Here is a 23,775-nt window from a genome sequence, read left to right as displayed (position 1 = left end):
TAGAAAAACCCCGCCTTCTTTCTTTTGTGATATAAATGCCAAAAATATATTTTCAACTTGTGAAATTCTTCTAAGCCGAAGATACTCTATAGGTCTTCTATAGACATGACGTTTTCTATATGTTTTCTCGATGTATCATATACAAATAGATTAATTCCCAAGACAATTCTATATATATTGAGATTTAAGGTCTTTTTATAGATTTTCCATAGGCATTTAAAAGGCTTTTTTCCTATAAATCTTAAGTACATTTGTGATCGTATAAGGTATTCTGTAGTAAAAAATATAAAAAAAATAAAAATATCTTCACAAAATCTGTTGTAACGTCTGTAGGTGTTTTTAGCATGGGAACTTCTGTTAAAAGAAAATCTACTAAGAGAACATTTAATAGAGTTTTAATAGACAAAATGCATTCAACAGACATTTGACCCTCTATGGAGTAGATTCAAAAGGAGTGGGCTAATATTGTCCATTTCATATCAGACCTAAATAAATATGATATAAATATTGCGACGTGTCAGGCTTGGACTATATCAAATACTTCCTTCACTTTGTATGAGATATGTGATAATTTATAAAAAAAATGTAGAAATGTGCTGAGATGTCAGTTTTTGTGGAACGAAGTATTCCATTTTATTTACATACATCATTTACATGAAAGGCAATCTATTATAAATAATATATTTAACTGAATTTATATATATATGAAACAACTGAGTTCTATACTATAAATAAGACAGGTAATTTTTAGATGGAAAGACTTCTATAAATATAAAACTTTCAAAGGGGCACTAAGAAAAAAGTCTGCTGTTTGTTTAAAAAAATTGTGGGCAACCTTCTGTCAATCTTCTATTAATAAAAAAGCTTCTATAGACATTCTTAGACAGAATATTTTTAAATACTTTTCTATAGAACGAAATCTATAGATTTTTGAGGACCTCCCACTTTTTACAAGATAAACTAGACTGTTGCATTTATAACAAGTATTTGAGATGCATAATGAATGCAACTTATCTAATATGAAATCTATTCGAGAGAATCATTTGCGCTGAGCTAGTTGTCCAAAGTCCATTGCTTGTTTGCAACAAAATGAATAAGCAGTCATCAATTATGAATTGAGGTCAGCTCATTTGGAGCATTCTGTGCAATTGATTTATTCTATTTTTATTGTTTTTATCCATAACATCCCTGCTCAAAACCATGTGCTAGCCACATCAGTTCGCAAAATCATAATTTGAGAGAGAATAAAAATTATATGTCCTTTATACGCTCACCCATATGGCTATCATTTGATAGGCCAAAACGTGCCTAGTCGAAATAACGGTTTTAGACTCTAGGTCGCTTTGGACAAAATCCGTTTCAGAATATTTGGAGTCGATCTAGCGATGTCCGTCCGTCTATCGGGCTGTCTTTGTGCATTTTTTTTGTAACATAGAGAAGGAAACGAGATAGACCCATAGTCCCTTTTGGTGATCAGCATAGAATTATGTTTTGAGTCGATTTATGCATGTCCGTTCGTCTGTCTGTCCATGTATTTTTGTAAGCAAAATGCAGGTCGCATTTATTATTCGATTGAGATGAAATTTTCTAAATAACATTTGTTTGGCTCAGGGACGAACCCTATTGAAATTGGTGAATATCGGTCCAAATTTACATATAGCTCCCATATATATCTTCATTCGTATATACATTCGTTAAATGCACTCCCCAAGACAGATATTTAGCACCAGATAACAGATACAGCCTAGCAATTCATAGATCAAATTCTTTCAAGTTCGGTTCAGATTTGGATATAGCTCCCATATATATCTTCATCCGATTTTAGACTTTTTGAGCACCAAATGGCTAATATCAGTCCAAATGGTTTGAATTTTGGCACTTCCGACCGAATTCAGTATAGAAATAAGTACTTTAAATTTGGTGGAAATCGGTTCAGATATAGCTATAGCTCGTATATATATGTTTCATCCGATTTGGGGTTTAAGTCCCTCACATTCGTAATATACACCCCACAAAAATTATATTTAGTACCAGATATTATATTCAGCCCAGCAACACATGATTCAAATTTTATCAAGATCGGTTCAGATTTGGATATCGCTCCCCTATATATCTTCGTCCGATTTTAGGTTTCTTGTGCACCAAATGGCTAATTTCAGCCCAAAGTAACATTAAAAACTTAGTGAAAATCGGTTTAGATATAGCTCTATCTCCATATATACGTTTCATCCGATTTGGTGTTTAAATTTATCGGAATATGCTCTTGTACGAGAGCCCCACAAAATGTGCATAGTGTTGTAGGGTATCATATAGTCGGCCCGACCGACTTTTGAGCTTTTCTTACTGGTTTAATTTTATACCTACGAAATATTCAATTTCTTATCACAACTACTTCCCAAACACCTACCTGTAATTCAGATTCGGTGACATCAATCTCGCCGCGATACACAAAATCAATGATGGTCTTCAAATCTGTGAATATAATATCGCCCGGCAATATAATTGTTGGATGTTTGCAGGGATTCTCGAGCAATAGCTTTTGAAAGTAGGATGAACAAGCGGATAGGACCACCTAAAAGAAAACAGAAAAAAAACACAATTAATACGAATTCTCCCAAACAATTTGAGGACACTTACCTTGTGGGCCTTAAGTGAGCCATGCTCACACGAAAGGGTGACATCGACAAATGACAGATCTTCGCGCAACTGTTGGAACACCGAAGTCATGGTGTTCTGATAGTTGTTCCATCGTAAACTAAAATATTGATGACTTCGTTGAGCCATTTTGTTGCCGTTGTTTTTCTTTTTGTTGCTGGTATTTTGTAATTGTTGTTACTTTGTTTTGTGGGTTGCCTTTAAATGGCAGCTTGGTAGAATTTTCTTCTTTTATGATATAATCGATAGAAATGATATTTCTACGTTGATGATTTTTTGTTGTTGCTGCTGTGGTATTATTGGTTTTGCAGATCTTGTAGATATCTCACAAAACTCACTCTCTTGTAGGTAAATCACGCTTCTTAAGGAAATATAAGCGGCTATGCAAATTATGATACAAATTATCAATTTTTGTATATTTTAATTCAAATGGGTTTTCTGAATTGTTGTAATTGTTCCAATGATGTTCTTGTTGTTGTTTTTTGTAATTCAATAATATGTTGTGATTCTGAAATAGAAGAGAAAAATAAGAAATTTATAAATTTTCTTGTAAGACATAGTTCAAGTTTTTAGTTCTCTTAAGTCTCTGAAGGTCTTCAGCTAAGGAGATTTTTGGCCTATTTGTCTATGAAGATTCGTTAGCGAACTCGAAAGAAAAACACTTATTATAACCTCAGCCATATGGCTAGAGAGGGTATATATCATTTGATATGGCAAAACGTACCTCATCGAAATAATGGGTTTAGACACTATGTCTCTTTGGACCAAATCCGTTTCAGAACATTTTGAGTCGATTTAGCGATGCCAGGCCAGGTCCGTCCGTCTGTCTGTCTATATGCCTGGCTGGTGCTCACGACAACTCTCCAAGGTCCAAACTTGGTACATCAAAATATTATTATCAAGCATAGATCGAGTTCGGAAATGGGCAATATCAGTCCACTCCTTCTGGTACCTTCCCCACAAAATGTCGTCATTTCCAAAGAAAATCAATTACTGCACAGAAAGAGAAAGGATAATCCGATTTTGCTTTGTAAATCCAAATATTTGAATCAGTGCTAGGTCAGGTGCGAAAGTGGGCAATATCGGTACCTCCCTCACAAAGCATCAAAATTTTGAATAATTATAACTTATAAAATGTGATGTAAGAGTCCGATCATCTACAAACATCACAATATTTTTATAAACCCAAGGTCTGTTGTGAAGATGGTATATATCGGTTCATTCCTTCTGGTACCTCCCTCACAAGGGGTCTAAGTTTTGAATATCCATGAAGCTCATAAAACGCGAAACTAACATCCGATTCCATTCGGACTTGGTACATCTCAATATTTCTTTCAATTCTGCTTTATTCCGAGAAAAGACAATCAAAAGGACCTAGCAAAGGTCTATTCAGATGGGACTTTTTTCAGGTAGAAGACCTTGGAGAGAATTTCTATAGTCATTAGACTGTAGAAGGTTTGAAATGAGATCCGATTCCTTCTATTCATAGAACTTCCAGAGAACCCACATCCAAGAAAACCATCTAATGAACCTTCTTCAATGGAAAAACTTCCAAAAATTCTGCAGATTTAAGACGATCGACGAGAGGTTTGGCGTTTAAGACTTATTTTAAAGATAATATATTTAAGAAGGCCTTTCAGAGCTATTCTATTAGTTATTAAAGGAGTCGTCACAGGTATCTTTTATTGTTAGGCGACCTTTGAGAAGATCTTCTATTAAAGGAAGATCTTGAAGAAATTTTTTTGATAGAAAGGTTTTTCAAGGCCTTCTACCGAAAGGAAACCTGCCAGATGGTCCCAATTAAAAAAAAACACCTTCAGATGTTTTCTTTGGAGAGGCTGTCTTCTGAAGACAATCCGTTAATTGAGGACCCTTTTTTTAGGCGGCTTCTTGTGATAGAAGACCGTCCAAAGACCTTCCTGAGGGCTTTAGTTAACTTTCTTCTACAGACAGAAAACTTAATGACCTTTCATTCCAGATACCAGCGTTAAAGAGGTCATATTTTTGAGAAGAAGACTTTTCAAAGACGTTCTATTTATAGGACCTTCAGAGACTTTCTTTTTTAAATAAGACCTTTCAGAGAGTCTTACATTTAAAGAACTTTCAAAAGTGATCGATAGAACCCCTACTAAAGACCTTGTTTCAAGAGGGTTTTAAAAAACATTCCAGAGGTTTGCTTTACTGAAATGAAATTTCAGAGGCCTCTTTAGTAGATAAGTTCAAGATGGTTTTCAACCATATAAGATCTTACAGAGTTCTCCTTTTAATAGGAGGCATTATAGAGGGATTTATTTATTTATTTATTTTATTTTTTTTTTTTTTTTTTGATAGAAACGATTTCCCTTATTTGCCGAGAAGTGGTATTAGTTGTAGAGAAGGCCTTCCTTTGGAAGGCAATGGCCGAAATATGGGTCGTGAGCTCAACATATCGCAATATTCCATTCGGCAAATATTGAAAAATGAGTTCGGTGTAAAGTCATTGAAATTCTCAAAAGAGCTAAAAAGTTGCTTCGCTTGAAAGAAAGTGGTGAACTGCCGAATTTGGTTTTCTCCGATGAGAAAATATTCGTTGTTCAGCACTGTTGGCAAGCGCTTCGCCGGGAATGGGCCAAAACATTCGGGCAGCGTGTTACGGTTTCATTCGCCGTTTGAAGGCCATAATTCGTGCCAAAGGTGACCAATTCGAACAAATCTAAACATATTCTAAGATTTGATGCTATTTCCGACATTTTTTGCTTCCATTAAAAAAAAATGTAAAAATTATGACGTTTGACTTTGTTGCAGTTTTTTATATCACCCTGTATAGTAGACTTATCCCACGGTTTAGATAAAATACCCTCCTGAGCCTTTGCAGTGAAGTCTGTCCTTTTCTTTGTGACCTTCTATTTCTCCTCAACATTTCCAAATTCCCCTCAACATTTCCCCAGCTGCAACAATGTGTGTGTGTGCTCCAAAACAATGCCCTCCTGCCACCGAGTAATGACCTTTCACAGAAACCTTTCAGAAATATTATGTTTTGTTTTTAATTAAAACAAAATTAAAATAATAACCTCCAATTGTTTTAAGCGGTGAATAATTTTTCTTCCCTCGCTGTAATTTGCATAAATCTACAACAACAACAGCATTTGCATTTATAGGCTGTTGATTTCGACATAAAAAAAACATGTATTGTCTTGCGACACACAAATACGATTTTCCAGGGTGACTTTATTTTTTTCTCTTTTCACATCGTTGTATAATATCAATGCTAGCCGGCCGGTACGTCTTTCCTTCTACTTCGCTCCCAACCCCAACCGGGTGTCTTGCATAAAATGTAAAATAAAAAAAAAATGAAAAATAAATCGAAAACAATGCAACAAGAAGAAGAAACATAGCAGCATTGCTCCGTTGCCTCGTTGTCGAATTAAAACGAAAATTGATTTTGAAATGCATTTAAAAACCCTTCAATTGCATTTTTTGCAAATTGCATTGTTTAGAGGTGGTGGTGCAGTGGTGGTGGCGCAGTTTTGTCATTTGGTTGCGACCAAGAGTTGCCACATCATTTTGGGATATTAAAACGGAAAATTTTAAAAGTACCGAGTTAAAAAGTATCAATTTCGCCGACGGATGTGTACTCCCGGTCAATGCCTCATTTAATTATATATTTTGACTTCTGTTAGGATTATTCAAATTGTTGACCCTCTATCGTTAGAGAACTCCAGCATTTAAATGTGAATAAATCTTTTGTGTCTCGTACCATCGCTCGTTACCGTGATACTGGTAGCGTGATACCCGACGTCAAGGAAGTGGACGGAAGAAAACAGCAACATCAGCAGAAATGGTTCGAAAAGTAAAGAAGCTACTTGATCGAAACCCTCATCGCAGTGGCCGAAAAATGGCTCGTGAGCTGAACATATCGCAATATTCCATTTGGGGCAAATATTGAAAAATGAGCTCGGGGTAAAGCCATTGAAATTCCAAAAAGTGCCAGAACTTACACCACAACAGAAAAAAATAGACTCAAAAGAGCTAAAGAGTTGCTTCGCTTGGCCGAAAGTGGTGAACTGCCGAATTTGGTTTTCCACGCCCCCGATGAGAAAACATTCGTTGTTTGTAAACAACCAAAATAATCGTGTTTACTTGCCAAAGAGGTCAGCTGAAAATGTGCACCTCCGTTGGCCACCAGAACTCAAGCGCCGGCCATGGTGATGGTGTGGGCCGTCATAACAGCCGATGGTCGCTCTCCTCTCGTATTAATCGACCGTGGCATCAGAATAAATCCCAAATATTATCGCGAAAATATTCTGGAGGGTGTATTAAAGCCTTAGGCGCGTAAACATTTTGGTCGCAAACTTTGGACATTCCAACAGGATTCAGCACCATCGCACTCAGCACGCGCCACCCAAGATTGGTTACAAAATGAGGTTCCTTGCTTCATTTCCAGCGCATAATGGCCACCAAAACCTGCGGGTACCAATCCGTTGGACTATTGTGTCTGGTGTATTTTGGAAAGTAAGGTTGGCACTAAAAAATACCAATGTGCCGATCACCTCAAGCAAACGCTTCGCCGGCAATGGGTCAAAATACTGCAGAGCAATATTCGGGCAGCGTGTGACGATTTCACTGGCCATAATTCGTGCCAAAGATGACCAAATCGAACAAATCTAAACTTATTTTAAAATTTGATGCTATTTCCGACATTTTTTGCTTTCATTCGAAAAATTTAAAAAAAAAGAAAAAGTAAAAATTATGGCGTTTGACTTTGTTGCATTTTTTTATCTCACCCTGTATTTCATTTTACCACCAGACCTTGGGTTAATAAAAATATTCGGATATGTGAAATTTGAAAAGAGTTGGATGCTTATTTTTTGTTTTATGAGAGATAAAGATAGTAAAAATGTTGATCCGTAGTGCGTGAGGTACCAGAGGAAGTAATCCGATCTATCCCATCTTCATACTAGACCTTGAGTTGCTAGAAATATTGGGATATGTGAAATTTCAAGACAATTGGATTCTTATTTCACATTTTATAAGGGTTGAGATTATTCAAAATGTTGACACTTTGTGAGGAAGGTATCAGAAGAAGTGGGCTGATACTGTCCATTTTCTCACCCGACTCAGCACAGACATAAAAATATGAGGATTTGCCAAGTTTGAACAAAATCGGAAGATACTTTCTTGTTCTATGAGATAAATTATTTTCTGTGAAAATGTTGACATTTTGTGAGGGAGGTATCAGAAGGAACGGTCCGATCTCTACCATCTTTATAACAGATTTCGTGGGGGAGGATCCAGAAGGAACGGTCCGATCTCTACCATCTTTTTGGCAGATCTTATGTTGGTGGAAATAATGGGATGTACCAAGTCTGAATGGAATCGGATGTTAATTTCGGGTTTTATGACCTTCATGGATATTCAAAATTTTGACCCTTTGTGGGGGAGGTACCAGAAGGAGTGGATCGATATATCCCATCTTCACACCAGACCTTGGGTTAATGAAAATATAGTTATGTGTGTAATTTGAAAAGAGTCGGAAGCTTGTTTCGGATTTTATGATCGATTTGTTTATTCAAAACGTTTGACCCTTATTGAGGAGGTACCAGAAGGAATCGTCCTATCTCTACCATCTTTATAACAGATCTAGTTTTAATGGAAATAATGGGATGTACCAAGTCTGAATGGAATCGGATGTTAATTTCGGGTTTTATGAGCTTCATGGATATTCAAAGTTTTTACCCTTTCTGGGGGAGGTACCAGAAGGAGTGGACCGATATATTTCATCTTCACACCAGACCTTGGGTTAATAAAAATATTGTGATATGTGGAATTTGAAGACAATCGGACTCTTAAGTCACATGTTATAAGAGTTATAAATATTCCAAATTTTGACCCTTTGTGGGAGAGGTACTTGATGGAGCGGACCGATATTGTCCATTTTCGCACCTGAGGTAGCACTGATGCAAATATTACGATTTGCAAAGTTGGAGCAAAATCGGGTCGTCCTTTCTCTTTCTGTGCAGTAAAATATTTTCTTTGAAAATTTCGACCTTTTGCGCGGGGAGATACCAGAAAAAGTGGCCCAATATTGCCCATCTCTGAACTCGATATAAATTTGATAATAATATTACCATGTACCAAGTTTGGTCCAAATCGAATACTCCCTTCGAGAGTTATCGTATGCACCAGCCAACCAGCCAGACAAACAGATGGACGGAAGGACGGACATCGCTAGATCGACTCCCATATGTCCTGAAACGGATTTGATTCAAAGAGACCTAGGGTCTAATATCGTTTTTTCGATGATACACGTTTTGGCTGTATCAAATGATGTATAACCTTTCTAGCCATATGGCTGAGGGTATAATAAGGATATTTCAAGGACTTTTTGGATACAAATCTTTTAAAAGGACCCACTCCATAACGGTCAGGAAACAATAGGTTATGCTCCATCATTCCTTTGTAAAAATTCTTAAAAATAGCAAAATTTTTTTCTGGTGGTCCTTAAAAAAAATATCCCTGCTACTGACCTAGGAGACCCTTAAAATATTATTTGGAAATTCCAACTTTTAAAAAAATAAACATTTTTATGTGTCGAAAAATCCCAAAAATGGCAACCCTGGCCAATTTGACACAGAGAGTATTGGTGCATATGTCCCCGACAAAACAAAAGCCATAGAGCTCTTTAGAGCTCAGCGCGGGTTTTTGCACTAAATTTGCCTGCCTCACGAAAAAAGGAAAAGTTTTTGTAGTTGTTTTTGTTTTAGTTTTCGTTTACCTTGCCAGCGATCTTAACAAGCTTACAGCGGTGGTATTGAAAAGCTTAGCCATTGAAGAGTCAATGGCAGTACATGGCAGTCTGTCGATATTTTTCAGTTCTGTTTTTTTTTTTTGGTTCACAGAAAAAAACTGTTGTTTACCGCGAATTTGTAAAAGCTGAGGAGGAATGAGAAGACCAAAACGTTATGGCGGCATTTCAATGCCCACAAAAGACAAAAAAAAAAACAAACCAAAAACGAGAAACTTTTTTTTGGTGTTCGGCTCACAAAAAACATGTTGCATTGCTTTGTATTGCATCGATCCACCATCCCTCTGAAGGTAGTAGGTAAGTTGCAGATAGAGGTACAACAAGCATTGCTAGTTCCAAATCGACGAGTAGGTACAACAACAACTGCTGTGTAGTCATTACTGCAGGAAGCTGCTGCCGGCCGCCGTGCCACAGCACAGTTGTCAAGCATTTTTTGCAACGAAAGACGAAAATCTCAACAGTACCAACAACAATACAGCGAATCAGTTTATGTTTTTGGGATTTGTAAAAGTTTAAAGGTAGTCATCAGTCAGTTCGCAAAACAATACCAAAAAACACAACAACAACGAAAAGGCATTGTATTTTATTCATGGTGTTTGTTTCGACAGCCCTTTTGCTTTGCTGCCCTTCTTTTGTGTGAGCTATTGTTCGCTACAGCTACAGTAGCGGGTAAAATGTTTCAAACAAAAATTAAACAAGTTAAAAAGTATCAGTCGGTATTGCCGCCAGATATATACCCCCAGCCTATGTTCGATTATTTAAATATATTTTGTTAGTGTTAAGATTATTCAAACGTTTGACCCTCTATGGAGCAGGTCCTGAAGGTGGGCCAATATTGCCCATTTCATATCGGACCCAAAAATATGATATAAATATTGCGACAGATGTGCCAAGTCTAAATGGAATCGGATGTTAATTTGGCGTTTTATGAGCTTCATGGGTACTCAAAATTTCAATATTTTGTGGAGGAGGTACCAGAAGGAGTTGACCGATGTATTCACCCTTCACACCAGACCATGGGTTACTACAAATATTAGAATGTGTGAAATTCGACCTTTTGTGGGGAGGTACCAGAAGAAGTGGACCGATATATTCCATCTTAGCACCAGATCTTGGGTTTATAAAAATATTGGGATGTGTGAAATTTAAAGACAATCGGACTCTTACATCACATTTTATGAGAGTTGTAATTATTCAAAATGTTGACCATTTGTGGGGGAGGTACTTAATGGAGTGGATCGATATTGTCCACCTGACCTAGCACTGACGCAAATATTAGGATTTGCATAGTTTGAGCAAATTCGGATTATCCATTCTCATTCTGTGTAAAATATATATTTTTTGAAAATTTCGACCTTTTGTGGGGGAGGTACCAGAAGGAGTGGACCGATATTGCCCATCTCCGAACTCGATCTAAGTTTGACAAAAATATTACGATGTACCAAGTTTGGTCCAAATCGGATACTCCTTTCGAGAGTTATCGTGCGCAACAGCCAGCCAAACGGACGGACGGACATCGCTTGATCGACTCCAAATGTTCTGAAACGGATTTGGTCCAAAGAGACCTAGGGTCTAAAACCGTTATTTCGACTAGGCACGTTTTGGCCGTATCAAATGATATATACCCTCTGTAGCCATATGGCTGAGGGTATAAAAAGGGGAAAAGTTCTTCATTTTCAGGAAAAAATAGGTTATCTGGAAATATCCTTCAAAAAACCCACAATTGATCATATTGATCTGAAAGTCGTTTAGAAGGTATCCTTAACTTGTTCACGATTATATCACAAAAGGCACCTTAAAAATATTTTGAAAATACACCATTGTTACTCTAGAAGCCCTTCAAATACAGGGTGGGAGGAAAAAAACTGCAAACAACTTCAGACTGCTGTCATTTCTAAACCACTCGATCGACAGCTGTTAAAATTATTCCAGTGACAGCTCATTATATTGTTTACAAGTGTACAAAAGCATTTTGGTGAGAATTTTCCAGAAAAAAAAATATTCGTGATGGAATTCAAGCGGATATTGTGATTTCTTTATATTTGGCTGGAAAACCACAAGTGGCTATCGTTAGAGCACACCAGCATTTAAATGTGAATAAATCTTTTGTGTCTCATATCATCGCTCGATACCGTGATACTGGTAGCGTAGCCCGACGTCATGGATGTGGACGAAAGAAAACAGCAACATCAGCAGAAATGGTTCGAAAAGTAAAGGAGTGACTTTGGATCGAAACCCGCGTCGCAGTGACCGAAAAATGGCTCGTGAGCTGAACATATCGCAATATTCCATTCGGCAAATATTGAAAATTGAGCTCGGGGTAAAGCCATTGAAATTCCAAAAAGTGCAAGAATTTACATCGCAACAGAAAGAAAATAGACTCAAATGAGCTAAAGAGTTACTTTGCTTGGCCGAAAGTGGTGAACTGCCGAATTTGGTTTTCTCCGATGAGAAATCATTCGTTGTCCAGCAGTTTGTAAACAAAAAAATGATCGTGTCCACTTGCCAAAGAGGTCAGCTGAAAATGTGCACCTTCGGTTGGCCACCAGAACTCAAGCGCCGGCCATGGTGATGGTGTGGGACGGCATAACAGCCGATGGTCGCTCTCCGCTCGTATTAATCGACCGTGGCATCAGAATAAATGCCGAATATTATTGCGAAAATATTCTGAAGGGTGTATTAAAACCTTTTGGCACCCAAACATTTTGGCCGCAGACCTTGGACTTTCCAACGGGACTCATCAGCACCATCGCACTCAGCACGCGCCACCCAAGAATGGTTACAAAATGAGGTTGCTCGCTTCATTTCAAGCGCACAATAGCCACCAAATTCTGGGAATACCACCGTTGGACTATTGTGTCTGGAGTACTTTGGAAAGCAAGGTTTTCACTAAAAAAATACCAAAGTGTCGATCACCTCAAGAGCAAGCGCTTTGCCGGGAATGGGCCAAAATACCTTAGTGCAATATTCGGGCAGCGTGTGATGGTTTCATTGGCCGTTTGAAGGCCATAATTCGTGCCAAAAGTGACCAATTCGAACTAATCTAAACTTATTTTAAAATTTGGTGCGATTTCCGACATATTTTGCATTCATTCAAATAAATTTAAAAAAATGTAAAAATTATGACAATTGACTTTGTTGCAGTTTTTTTATTTCACCCTGTATATCCTTAATACTCCACAATTTTTGCTCTAAATGTCCTTTAAAAATATTTTTCAAAAATTCCTAACCCTCAAGTCCCTCAGAGAAAATCCTTAAAAATCCACTACCATAGCCCCAAAAGTCATGGAAGATTATAGACCTAAATGTCATGCAACCATTATCATTACATATTCCGCGATTGTAGCCCTAAAGGACCTTAGAAATTATTTCAAAATCAAACTTAACTTAAAAATCTGTGAGTTTTCAAAAGATAGTTTTAAAATCCCCTACTATTGATCTAAAAGTCTTTCGCAGAAGGTGTCCCGAAAATGTTCACGATTATATCCCTAAAGTCAAATAAAAAAGAAAAATATTAAAAAAAAGCGCCATTAGGAGCCCTTCTAATATATCCTTAGAAACACTGATGCTTGCTTAAAAATCCTTCAGAAATATATTTCAAAAATCCAAGTCCAAGTCCTTCAAATATATCCATTGAAATCCACGACTATTGTCCAAAAAGTCAACGATTATAGTCCTAACAGTTTTTCACAATTATTCTTAAAAATCCTTAAAAAATATCCTAAAAAATGTACGAATTGTTCTGAAGTCTTTGAAAATGTTCACGAAAATTTCCTAAGCTAATCAAAAATATCGTAAAATCACCCAATACTATTAGACTCAAACTCCTTAAAAATTATCCTAGATTGTTCTAAAATTCTTCAAAAATCCACGATTGCCTCTTTTTAACTTGCAGTTGAAAGAAATTAAAAATCCCACAAACATCAAGTATGATCTTGCTCTAAAATTCTTGCAAATATTATACTTATAAAATTCCTTATTCTAGCCCAATATGTCCTTTAAGTAGTATCCTTAAAAAATTCAGGCTTACCCTAACAATCCTTCAAAAATTTACAAAAAATAATGTTATATTTCAAATATTTTTCCGAAAAAAAATCCTTAACAAATGCTTAAGAAATGTTCTCAAAAGTCCACGATAGCAATTCGGAAGAACCTTCAAATTTATCCTTAATATACCAAAATATCTTCAAATATTTTTTTTTCAAAAAATGTCCTTAAACTATCCACGATTACTGCCCTTGAAGGTTTCCTGAAAATTTACGATAATTTCTTTAAAAGCCCTTACGGGAAATATCCTTAAACTCGATCTTTATTCAAATTACCCTTCAAAATTTCTTCCTCCAATTTTATCCAATTTATCCAATTTTATCCATTATATCTTTTGGAGCTTGCCCTTGAAGGATTCTTGAAAATTCACGATAATTTCTTTAACAGTCCTCAAGGGAAATATTCTTAAACCCGATCTTTCTTCAAATTACCCTCAAAAAAATGTCTCCTCCTTTCAATTTTATACACCACTGTAGATCTGTCGGAGCTTGTCTGGCTGAGCCTAACCACTCTGAATGATCTTTACGATCAGAACCGGTTTAAATTGATTTTCATATATTTTTTTTTTTGTTTGTTTTTAATTTTTATTTTCAACAATTGTCGTGATTTTAATCTAAGGCTTCCTTAACGTCGAAGCAACAAAGTCGTCTGGTTTCTAATTGAATGCCAGAAACCAAATTCTCATTTGTTAAAGTGAACCCTTTTCGAGAGGCGTTGGGTATTTTTGGAAAAAAAAAGTGTTATATCGCCGCCTTAATTGTTGCTGCAGGTCAGTGATTTCATTTCCGTCTGATAATGACTGAGGCGCGCAACCAAAGTAATTAGTCGAGGAACAAAACGTTTGGATATTTTGGTGGAATACAACATTGTATAATCAGCCAGCCAGTCTACCCGCTGACGAAGGGGGGTCAGGTAAATTGAAAACCCAGAAGAAAAACACGTTTGAATTGCATGAAATAAAATTTGAATTCGAATTGCATAAAGAGTTTCTTTAAATGAAATAATGAAGTGGGAACAACATCCGTGGAATCAGTTTCGATAATGGACCTCTAGAAGCTCTTTGTGCCATAAAAAATCGTAAGAAGATTTTCTATGCCCTACACCAGATAATAAAGGGTCTTCGTGAATTTTTTAGAACATGGAGAAGGAAGCGAGATAGACCTATAGTTCCTTTTGATAATCTGCATAGAATCACATTCTGAATCGATTTATGCATTTCCGTCTGTCCGTCCGTCCGTCGGTCCATGTATTTTTGTAAACAAAGTATAGGGGGGCATTTATTGACCGATCGTGATACTTTACAAAATATTTATTTAGGCCAGGGAAGAACCCTATTGAAATTGGAGAGAATCGGTTCAAATGTAGATATAGCTCCTATATATCTTCCAACGATTTCGAATTAATGGCCAATATCAGTCTAAATGACGATAATCTTGGCACATCTGACCGAATTCAGTCTAGAAGCAGATACATCAAATTTGGTGAAAGTCGGTTCAGATTTAGCTATAGCTCCCATATATATGTTTTATCCGATTTGGGATATTAGGTCTCTCCCCACATGCGTAATATGCACTCCACACCAATGATCTCTGGTACCAGATATCAGATACGGCTCAGAAATAAGTGTATACAATTCTGTCAAGATCGGTTCAGATTTGGATATAGCTCCCAATATATATCTTTATCCGATTTCAGGTTTATTGTACACCAAATGGGTAATATATAAAATAATGAACGGAATCTTGGCAATTCTGACTAAATTTATCCTAGAAACAAGTTCTTTAAATTTAGTGAAAATCGGTTCCGACATATCTATAGCTCCCATATACAGGGTGAGGTGATTGAATTAAAGCAAAATATGTCGGAAAGAGCATCAAATTTTAGAATAAGTTCAATTTGTTCGAATTGGTCAACTTTGGCACGAAATATGGCCTTCAAACGGCCAATAAAACCGTCACACGCTGCCCAAATGTTGCTCTGCGGTATTTTGGCCCATTCCCACTTTGGTATTTTTTAGTGCCAACCTTGCTTCCCAAAATACTTCAGACACAATAGTCCAACGGATTGGTATCCGGAGATTTTGGTGGCCATTGTGCGCTGGAAATGAAGCGAGGAACCTCATTCTTGGGTGGCGCGTGCTGAGTGCGATGGTGCTGAGCCCTGTTGGAAGGTCCAAGGTTTGCGACAAAAATGTTTGCATGCCCAAGGCTTTAATACACCCTCCAGAATATTTTCACGATAATATTCGTCATTTATTCTGATGCCACGGTCGGTAAATACGAGCGGAGAGCGACCATCCACCATCACCATGGCCAGCGCTCGAGTTCTGGTGGCCAACCGAAGGTGCATATTTTCAGCTGACCTCTTTGGCAAGTAAACACGATCGTTTTGTTTGTTTACAAACTGCTGGACAACGAATGTTTTCTCATCGGAGACGGAGAAAACCAAATTCGGCAGTTCACCACTTTCGGCCAAGCGAAGCATCTCTTTAACACTTTTGAGTCTATTTCCTTCCTGTTGCGGTGTAAGTTCTTGCTCTTTTTGGAATTTCAATGGCTTTACCCCGAGCTCAATTTTCAATATTTGCCGAATGGAATATTGCGATATTTTCAGCTGCCGAGCCATTTTTCGGCCACTGCGACGCGGATTTCGACCTTTTTTTACTTTTCGAACCATTTCTGCTGTTTTCTTCCGTTCACTTCCTTGACGTCCTACTACGCCACCAGTATCACGATAACGAGCGATGCGTACGAGACACAAAAGATTTATTCAAATTTAAATGCTGGAGTTCTCTAACGATAGCCACTTGTGAGGTTTTCCAGCCAAATATAAGGAAATCACACTATCACGGTTGAATACCATCACGAATAACTTTTTTTTTTCAGAAAAAATCTCACCTAAATGCTTTTGTACACTTGTAAAGAATATAATGAGCTGTCACTGGAATAATTTTAAGAGCTGTCGGACGAGTGGCTTAGAAATGACAGCAGTCCAAAGTTGGTTGTAGTTTTTTCATCTCATCCTGTATTTATTGAAACTATTAGGAGGGAGACCTCTCCTATCGCAGAAGAACTTTGGCCAAAAATTTGCCAAATTCAAAATTGTTCAGGTGGTGTTCTACGCATAAAATACCTTCTATAGAATTTTTTTTTGGAGGTTTCATATCTCTGTGGAAGACTTTTAGAAAATCTTCAAACCTCTAGTCTTCTCGGTCTTTGTCTGTGCCCATCATTTGACAATGGTTGCGCAACTTCTTGCCCTGCATTCCTTTTTTCCAGCCATGGCTGATTGAGTTCATCATTTTTACACATCAATTAAAGGGCTATTGAAATTCCTCACCCGGTTTGGGGCTAAACATTTTTGTTGCCATCATCAAAGGAGTTACAGCTGAGGTGAAAACTCTGGGCAACCAGACCAACATAATGGGCAATTAAAACGTTTTTCAGCGGACACGTTGAATGAGGACAACAAGCTCGTTGCGGCCACAAGCTCCTTTTCCCTCCTTCCTGCCTTCCATCATCTCCTAGATTATTACTTAAAGACATTGTGTTTGTGTGTGCGGATAAAAAAAACAATACCTCGTGCCACATTCACATGTTGTAGATATGGGCAGGCGATAGGTTAGGACACGTTAAGGTTGAGGTCTATGAGGAGTTTTGTTGGCTAAACAGTTTTACCACCAAAACATATCAGTCGGAACATTTTCTTAGGAATGCGGCTGCCTTCCTCGGATCATGTCCGGAGCATGCATGCAGCAATTCATTGTATTTATGGACACAATACATAACCCAGCAGTGGTAAACTTGTTTCCCTTTGGAAGCAGGCGGCAAGCAACGGACAGCATCATCAGTAGACCTTGAAATCAGTTGAAAATGTAAACATCTACAACACAAAAAGTAGTCTATCTTCACCACTAAATAGCTAAAGTAATGTTGGAAAAAAGTAAAAGGAAAAAAATTATGTTCCATGTTTTTGGTTTTCCATGACACTCCGCAAAAGGATAACACAACAGCAGCATTAACGAGAATTGGGCTAAGGTGTGGTGTGGGGGAGCAACGACACACATGAAACGACACAGTGGGATTTCAATTGATAATGTGAGCGAACATCAGGATGTGTATGGCTACCAGGAGAATGGAGAATGTTTAAGGAAGGACTTCAAACGAGAATATTTTTCAGGATATTTTCGGCGGATTATCAAGGTAATAAATATGGTCTTTGGGAATATATTTCTAAAAGGACTTATAGGGTAATCAACATCAATTTTGGGGGATATTTTGAAGGCTAATAAATGTGGATTTTTTTGGAGATTTCAGCAATACTTTAATCTTTGCAGGAAATATAGGCTTATGATTATGAATTTTGGATGATGTTTGGGCAGGACTTCAATCGAGAATTTTTCAGGATATCTTCTGGGGAATTATGTATTTGGAGTATATATTTTTCTTAGGGGCTTTAAATGTGGATTTTTTGGAGATTTCAGCAATACTTTAATCTTTGCCGGAAATTTAGGCTTATTATTATGAATTTTGGATGATGTTTAGGCAGAACTTCAACCGAGAATTTTTCGGGATATCTTCTGGGGATTATGTATTTTGACAATATATTTTTCTTATGGGGCTTTAAATGTGGATTTTTTGGAGATTTCTGCAATACTTTAATCTTTTCACGAAATTTAGGCTTATGATTATGAATTTTGGATGATGTCTGGGCAGGACTTCAACCGAGAATTTTTCGGGATATCTTCTGGGGATTATGTATTTTGGGAATACATTTTTCTTATGGGGCTTTAAATGTGGATTTTTTGGAGTTTTTGAGCAATACTTTAATCTTTGCAGGAAATTTAGGCTTATGATTATGAATTTCGGTTGATGTTTAGGCTGGACTTCAACCGAGAATTTTTCAGGATATCTTCTAAGGATTTTCGAGCTTAAAATTATACTTTTTTAGGATATATTTTTAAGGGCTTTAAATGTGGATTTCTCAAGAGATAGCTGCAGAAGTTCTAGAGCTAAAATCCACTTTTTTTAAATATCTCTAAAGGATTTTACGATTATATTTTTAGGGCTACTTTTGGTTGGACATTTAGGCCAATTATTTAAAAACCTTGTGGGATTGGACTTTAGTTTTTGCAGGATATTTATTTCAAAAAAAAAAAAAACCTCTGAATTTCAACTGAAACAGTGAATGCATCAGAATGCGGCTTGGAACTCCTTAACAAATTTAGCAAGAATCTCATAGAAGATCCAATATCGATTGAGTACCAAAAGAATATCTTTCGAAAAAAGATCGATATTTATCGGAAAAAAGTATATATTTTCGGAAAAAAAAAAAACCAAAAGACCTTTTACCCTCGTCGAAATAATGTTTTTAAGACCCTAGGTCTCTTTGGACCAAATCCACTTTTTTAAATATCTCTAGAGAATTTTGCGATTATATTTTTAGGGCTACTTTTGGTTGGACATTAAGGCCAATTATTTAAAAACCTTGTGGGATTGGACTTTAATTTTTGTAGGATATTTTTTTTCAAAAAAAAAAAAAAAAAAAAGACGAAACCTCTGAATTTTAACTGAAACAGTGAATGCATCAGAATGCGGCTTGGGGCTCCTTAACAAATTTAGCAAGGAATCTCGTAGAAGGTCCAAGACTGATTAAATACCAGAAGGATCTCTTTCGAAAAAAGATAGATATTTATCGGGAAAAAGTATATATTTTCGGAAAAAAAAACCAAAAGACCTTTTACCCTCGTCGAAATAATGGTTTTAAGACCCTAGGTCTCTTTGGACCAAATCCGTTTCAGAACATTTGGAGTCGATATAGCGATATCCGTCCGTCCGTTTGGGTAGCTGTTGCGCACGATAACTCTCGAAGGGAGTATCCGATTTGGCCCACACTTGGTACATCGTAATATTATTATCAAACTAAGATCGAGTTTGGAGATGGGTAATATCGGTCCACTCCTTATGGTACCTCCCCCACAAAATGTCGAAATTTGCTAAGAAAATATTTTACTGCACAGAAAGCGAAAGGATAATCCGATTTTGCTCCATTTTTGCAAATCCTAATATTTGCATCAGTGCCACGTCAGGTGCGAAAATGGACAATATAGGTTCACCCCATCAAGTACCTCCCCCACAAAGGGTCAAAATTTTGAATATTGATGAAGCTCATAAAACGCGAAATTGACATCCGAATTGATTCAGAGTAGGCATATCTCAATATTTCCTTTAACACAAGATCTGTCATAAAGATGATAGAGATCGGACCATTCCTTCTGGTACCGGCCCCACAAAGGGCCCAAAAATTTGAATAATCAAAACGATCATAAAATCCGAAATAAGAATCCGGCTCTCTTTGTATTTCACACATCCAATTATTTCTACTCACACAAGATATGCTGTAAAGATGGGGTATATCGGTCCACTCCTTCTGGTATCACTCCCACAAAGGGTCAAAATTTTGAATATTCATGCAACTAATAAAACGTGAAATTTACATCCGATTCCATTCAGAATTGCTACATTTCAATATTTCCATCAACATAAGATCAGTTATAAAGATGGTAGAAATCGGACCAGTTCTTTTGGTAACTCCCCACAAAGGTCTCAAAATTTTGAAAAACATAACGCTCATAAAACGCAAAATAAGCTTCAAACTCTCTTCATCAAATTGCCCACATCAAAGCATTTTTTGCTAAGGCTAGACCTGTCTTGAAGATAATATATATCTCGGAACCGCTTCTGGTACAACGTGTTATATCTAAAGATTTATCTTAACCAGAAACCTTGGATGAATACGGAATTGATCGGAAATTTTGATTTCGCATAGAATTGGATAAAAATGTTCGATTTTCTTGAAATTTTCCCGTACCGCCTTTTTTATCCATATTAGCTGAAGTGTGAAGATGGCATACTTCGGTATACCGTATCTGGCACCTCAGGCAGATTTCAATTTTTTTTAAAAATTATAACATATCTCATATAAAGTGATCAATATTTATATCTGTTTAGGTCCGGTATGAAATGGAAACTACTCCATTAGAGGATCAATTGTTTGAATAATCGCAACGAAAGTTTAGATATATTTAAATAATCGAACATTGGCTGAGGGTATACATCTGTCGACAAAACCGACTGATACTTATTATTTAGCGACATTTTAGGCAGGGGCTCGGTTATTTTGCAAAGCACTTTCAGTCGAGCATGCATATTCTAGTAACTTTTAGGTTTAAGATTTTAAGGATGGGTATTGTCCGAACGACTACTAGGAGTGCAAATAATTTTCTAGGGATTTTTACGATAACCATGGTGAATATTTCAAAATATTTTTTAATATCTTTAAGGTCAACAATATTTTTTAGGGATGTTATCCAACATATTTTAAGGATTATAAGCGAGGGTTTTGCAAAAACACTTTCTGCGTATTTTTATAAATTTCAGGATATAATTTCTAGGACATTTTGGGGCAATGATATTTTTTCTAATTAAAGATCAGAAGGCCCCCTTTTTATAGACTGTTTGTCATTTTTTAAGAAAAAACTTTTTTTGATATACGAATGCATATGACAGTCTACCAGATTTTCTGAGCATGAAGTACCACTGGAAAAATAAAGAAAAGGAGTTAGAATAACCGATTTTATATTAGAAAACTAACCATAAGTTTTCTTACTATATCCGATTTTAGGTCTTTTTATGTAAACCCTTTAGACAGTCTTCCCGGGACAGCTATCCATTGGCAGTCCAAGGAGCTAAAAATAACAATTACAAAAAAAAAATACAAAAAACGCAAAACATTCAAGGATGAAGGTTATAAGTTCACAAATAAAAGTCCGTGGATGTCAATGTTCTGCTTCCCATACAAATAAATGCATATATGGATGGTGGTTGTTTGTTGCCATACAACGCCAAAGCATCTACGGAGGTAGGATGAATGGATGGCAGTTCGCCATGGCTTGTAAAACACAAAATGTGGCAGCATTACATATTTTCAATGTTACACATTGCCTACCAACGATTTTTACTTTTGGCAATCCATTGCAAAGTTCGGCTTGTTCTGGCCAACATGGAATTGGTTTGTTTTTGTACATAACCAACAGCCTTTCAGGGTTATGGAGGTTCATGTTGCTTTTCATTTCAATGACAGTGTTTAAAAATGACAAACAATTTGGGGAAAAAATAAATCCAATGCGTCTGATTTGAAAAAAAATATTTATCTTTATGGAGGCTATACCAAATGGTAGACCTACATTGAGAAAACCCTCTGTGGACCCTAGTTTTCAAATTACGGTTGTGAACTTGGTGCACCGAGAGTAGCCATTTTTTATATCCAATCAATACCAATCATCCCAGACATAAGCTCGAAATTGTTCCATACAACACTTGGCGGTGTTAAGAAAAACGTATTAAAAAATTGGTATCTTAAATTTTTATGAATTGACTGATACAAATTTTTATATTTTTTTAAATAGAATAGATTTTAAAAATATTTTTTTCTGCAAATTTAACTTGTATACGTGGATAATTCAAAAATTAGTGCTAATATCGGAAAACTGAATTTAAAAAAAGGTTTTTCTTTTCATCTACATCTCGAAAAGTACAATATTGGATGTGGATCTTTTAGGAATGGTACCGACGGCTATACGAGCTTCTGTGTAAAATTTCAAAACTATACCTAAAATGGATGATATTTTGATTTCAACAAACATCTCCAAATCGAATTGAAATTTGATTTTTGGTTTTCAGACAAATATTTCAAGGAGTTGCAAGCCAAAAATTCACAATTAAAGACCTCTGTCAACATCAACAATTATCCAAAAGTTAATTTTTATAAGAGTTCTGTAGTGGGATTCTCTAACTTATTTTTTGAGTTACCGACAAAAATTGGTAACTTTGAAATCCAAAATTTTGATATAAAAAGGAAGTTAAACTTGACAACATTTTTATCTATCGTAAGGTCTTAGAGACAACCTTAAATTCGTCGCCAACTTACCGACAAATTTCGTAAATTATCGTAATTATAAGCATTCTAATTTTACCGACTTTTGTCGGTAACTCAAAAAATGAGTTAGGGAATTCCACAAACAGCACAGTTATGGCAGGCTCAAAGTAGATCCGAGCCACAAGAATATTACCGGTTCTTAAACGGCAATACCAACTTTTCTCGCCAGCTAGGGCAGTGACAGTGCAGCTATCAGTGTGTTGGACCACCGAATCTCCTGTCATCCCAGTCAGTCACCTTCATCTATAAAAGAAGAACAATTTCAATTTAAACTTAACCCCCTGAAGTGGAAAGAGGTAGCCAAAGAGACGTAACGCAACCGCTGGCAAGCTGGAAGTCGCTGAACCACAGTACCAACCACAACATTGCCAATCATCTGAAGGGCTACCGAGAATAACTTACTAGAACAGGTTCTAAACAAGATCTAAATCTTCTAAAAAAAAATATTTTTGAGTTTTCTAAGGTCTTTTATGAGGCTAAGGCCGGGTTCAAGTCTATTTTGAGAAAAAGGACTAGTTGAAGGCCTTCTATGGAGAATATATATTCCTTTATATTTATTATCTTAATCAGAAAAAAAAACGCATTCATTAGTTCAGGAAAACTTTTTAATGCAATCTATCTATGCAAAGAACACTTTCGGTAGGATTTTTTGGAATGATTTCCTTTCAAAGTTCTGCATTGAGAAACAGTTCTTCTTCGGATCTCCTATGTAGATATTCCTCTAATTTCTTCAAGTTAAAATATCCTTTTCCGATATTTTTCTTCATATCAGAGTTATTTTACGCCTTTTATTCAACACCCTCTATAGGATTTCGATTAGTACACCCTCTTTAGGTTGTCAAGTGAAGATCCTTGTTAGGTGTTCTGTGTGAAAACCTTCTCTAGGACATCTAAAATTTAATTTTAAGTTTTCCAGTTTTATTTTTAGGTGATATTTTTTAGGTGATATTTCCATGGGACCTATATGGGAAAAGCTATGTTGGGGAGAGAAAAAATCCTTCATCGGGCCTTTTATGGGTAGAAGTCCTTCGTCGAATCTTCTATAAGAATACGTTTTCAAGCTTTCAATGAAAGACCTTCTTCTGGTCTTTAAAAAGTTTATATTTAAAAGGTCATCAAAGAAAGTCCTCATTTGGGTTTTTTACGTATATACCATCTTCTATGTGTAAATGTCTTACTCGAGTTCTATATGAAGAATGAAACCTTTCGGCTTTATGAAGATTTCATGCCGTCAGGCATTATTTTCCAGTTTTCTTTCTTTTTTTTTTTTTGGTTTTTTTATGCTCGCCTTT

At 36.4% G+C, this 23,775-nt stretch overlaps 1 protein-coding gene across 4 annotated transcripts in view; it reads right to left on the bottom strand.

Annotated features, from left to right (window-relative positions):
- LOC101900151 (putative uncharacterized protein DDB_G0271606) overlaps positions 1-23,775 on the bottom strand; it is a 255,183-nt gene that overhangs the window by 218,536 nt on the left and 12,872 nt on the right. For all 4 annotated transcript variants that reach the window (XM_059131179.1, XM_059131177.1, XM_020036806.2 and 1 more), the window contains exons 2-3: positions 2,638-3,163; positions 2,408-2,572 (exon numbers count right to left, since the gene is read on the bottom strand). In XM_059131179.1, coding sequence (XP_058987162.1) covers positions 2,408-2,572; positions 2,638-2,784 — 312 coding nt within the window. In that variant the 5' untranslated portion in view covers positions 2,785-3,163. The remainder of the gene's footprint in view (positions 1-2,407; positions 2,573-2,637; positions 3,164-23,775) is intronic.

The sequence above is a fragment of the Musca domestica genome, unplaced genomic scaffold (genome assembly GCF_030504385.1).
Source record: "Musca domestica strain aabys unplaced genomic scaffold, Musca_domestica.polishedcontigs.V.1.1 8, whole genome shotgun sequence".
NCBI classification, from domain to species: Eukaryota; Metazoa; Arthropoda; class Insecta; order Diptera; family Muscidae; genus Musca; species Musca domestica.
The sequence above is the reverse complement of the archived record's forward strand: the minus strand, read 5'-3'. Positions and strand labels throughout refer to the sequence as shown.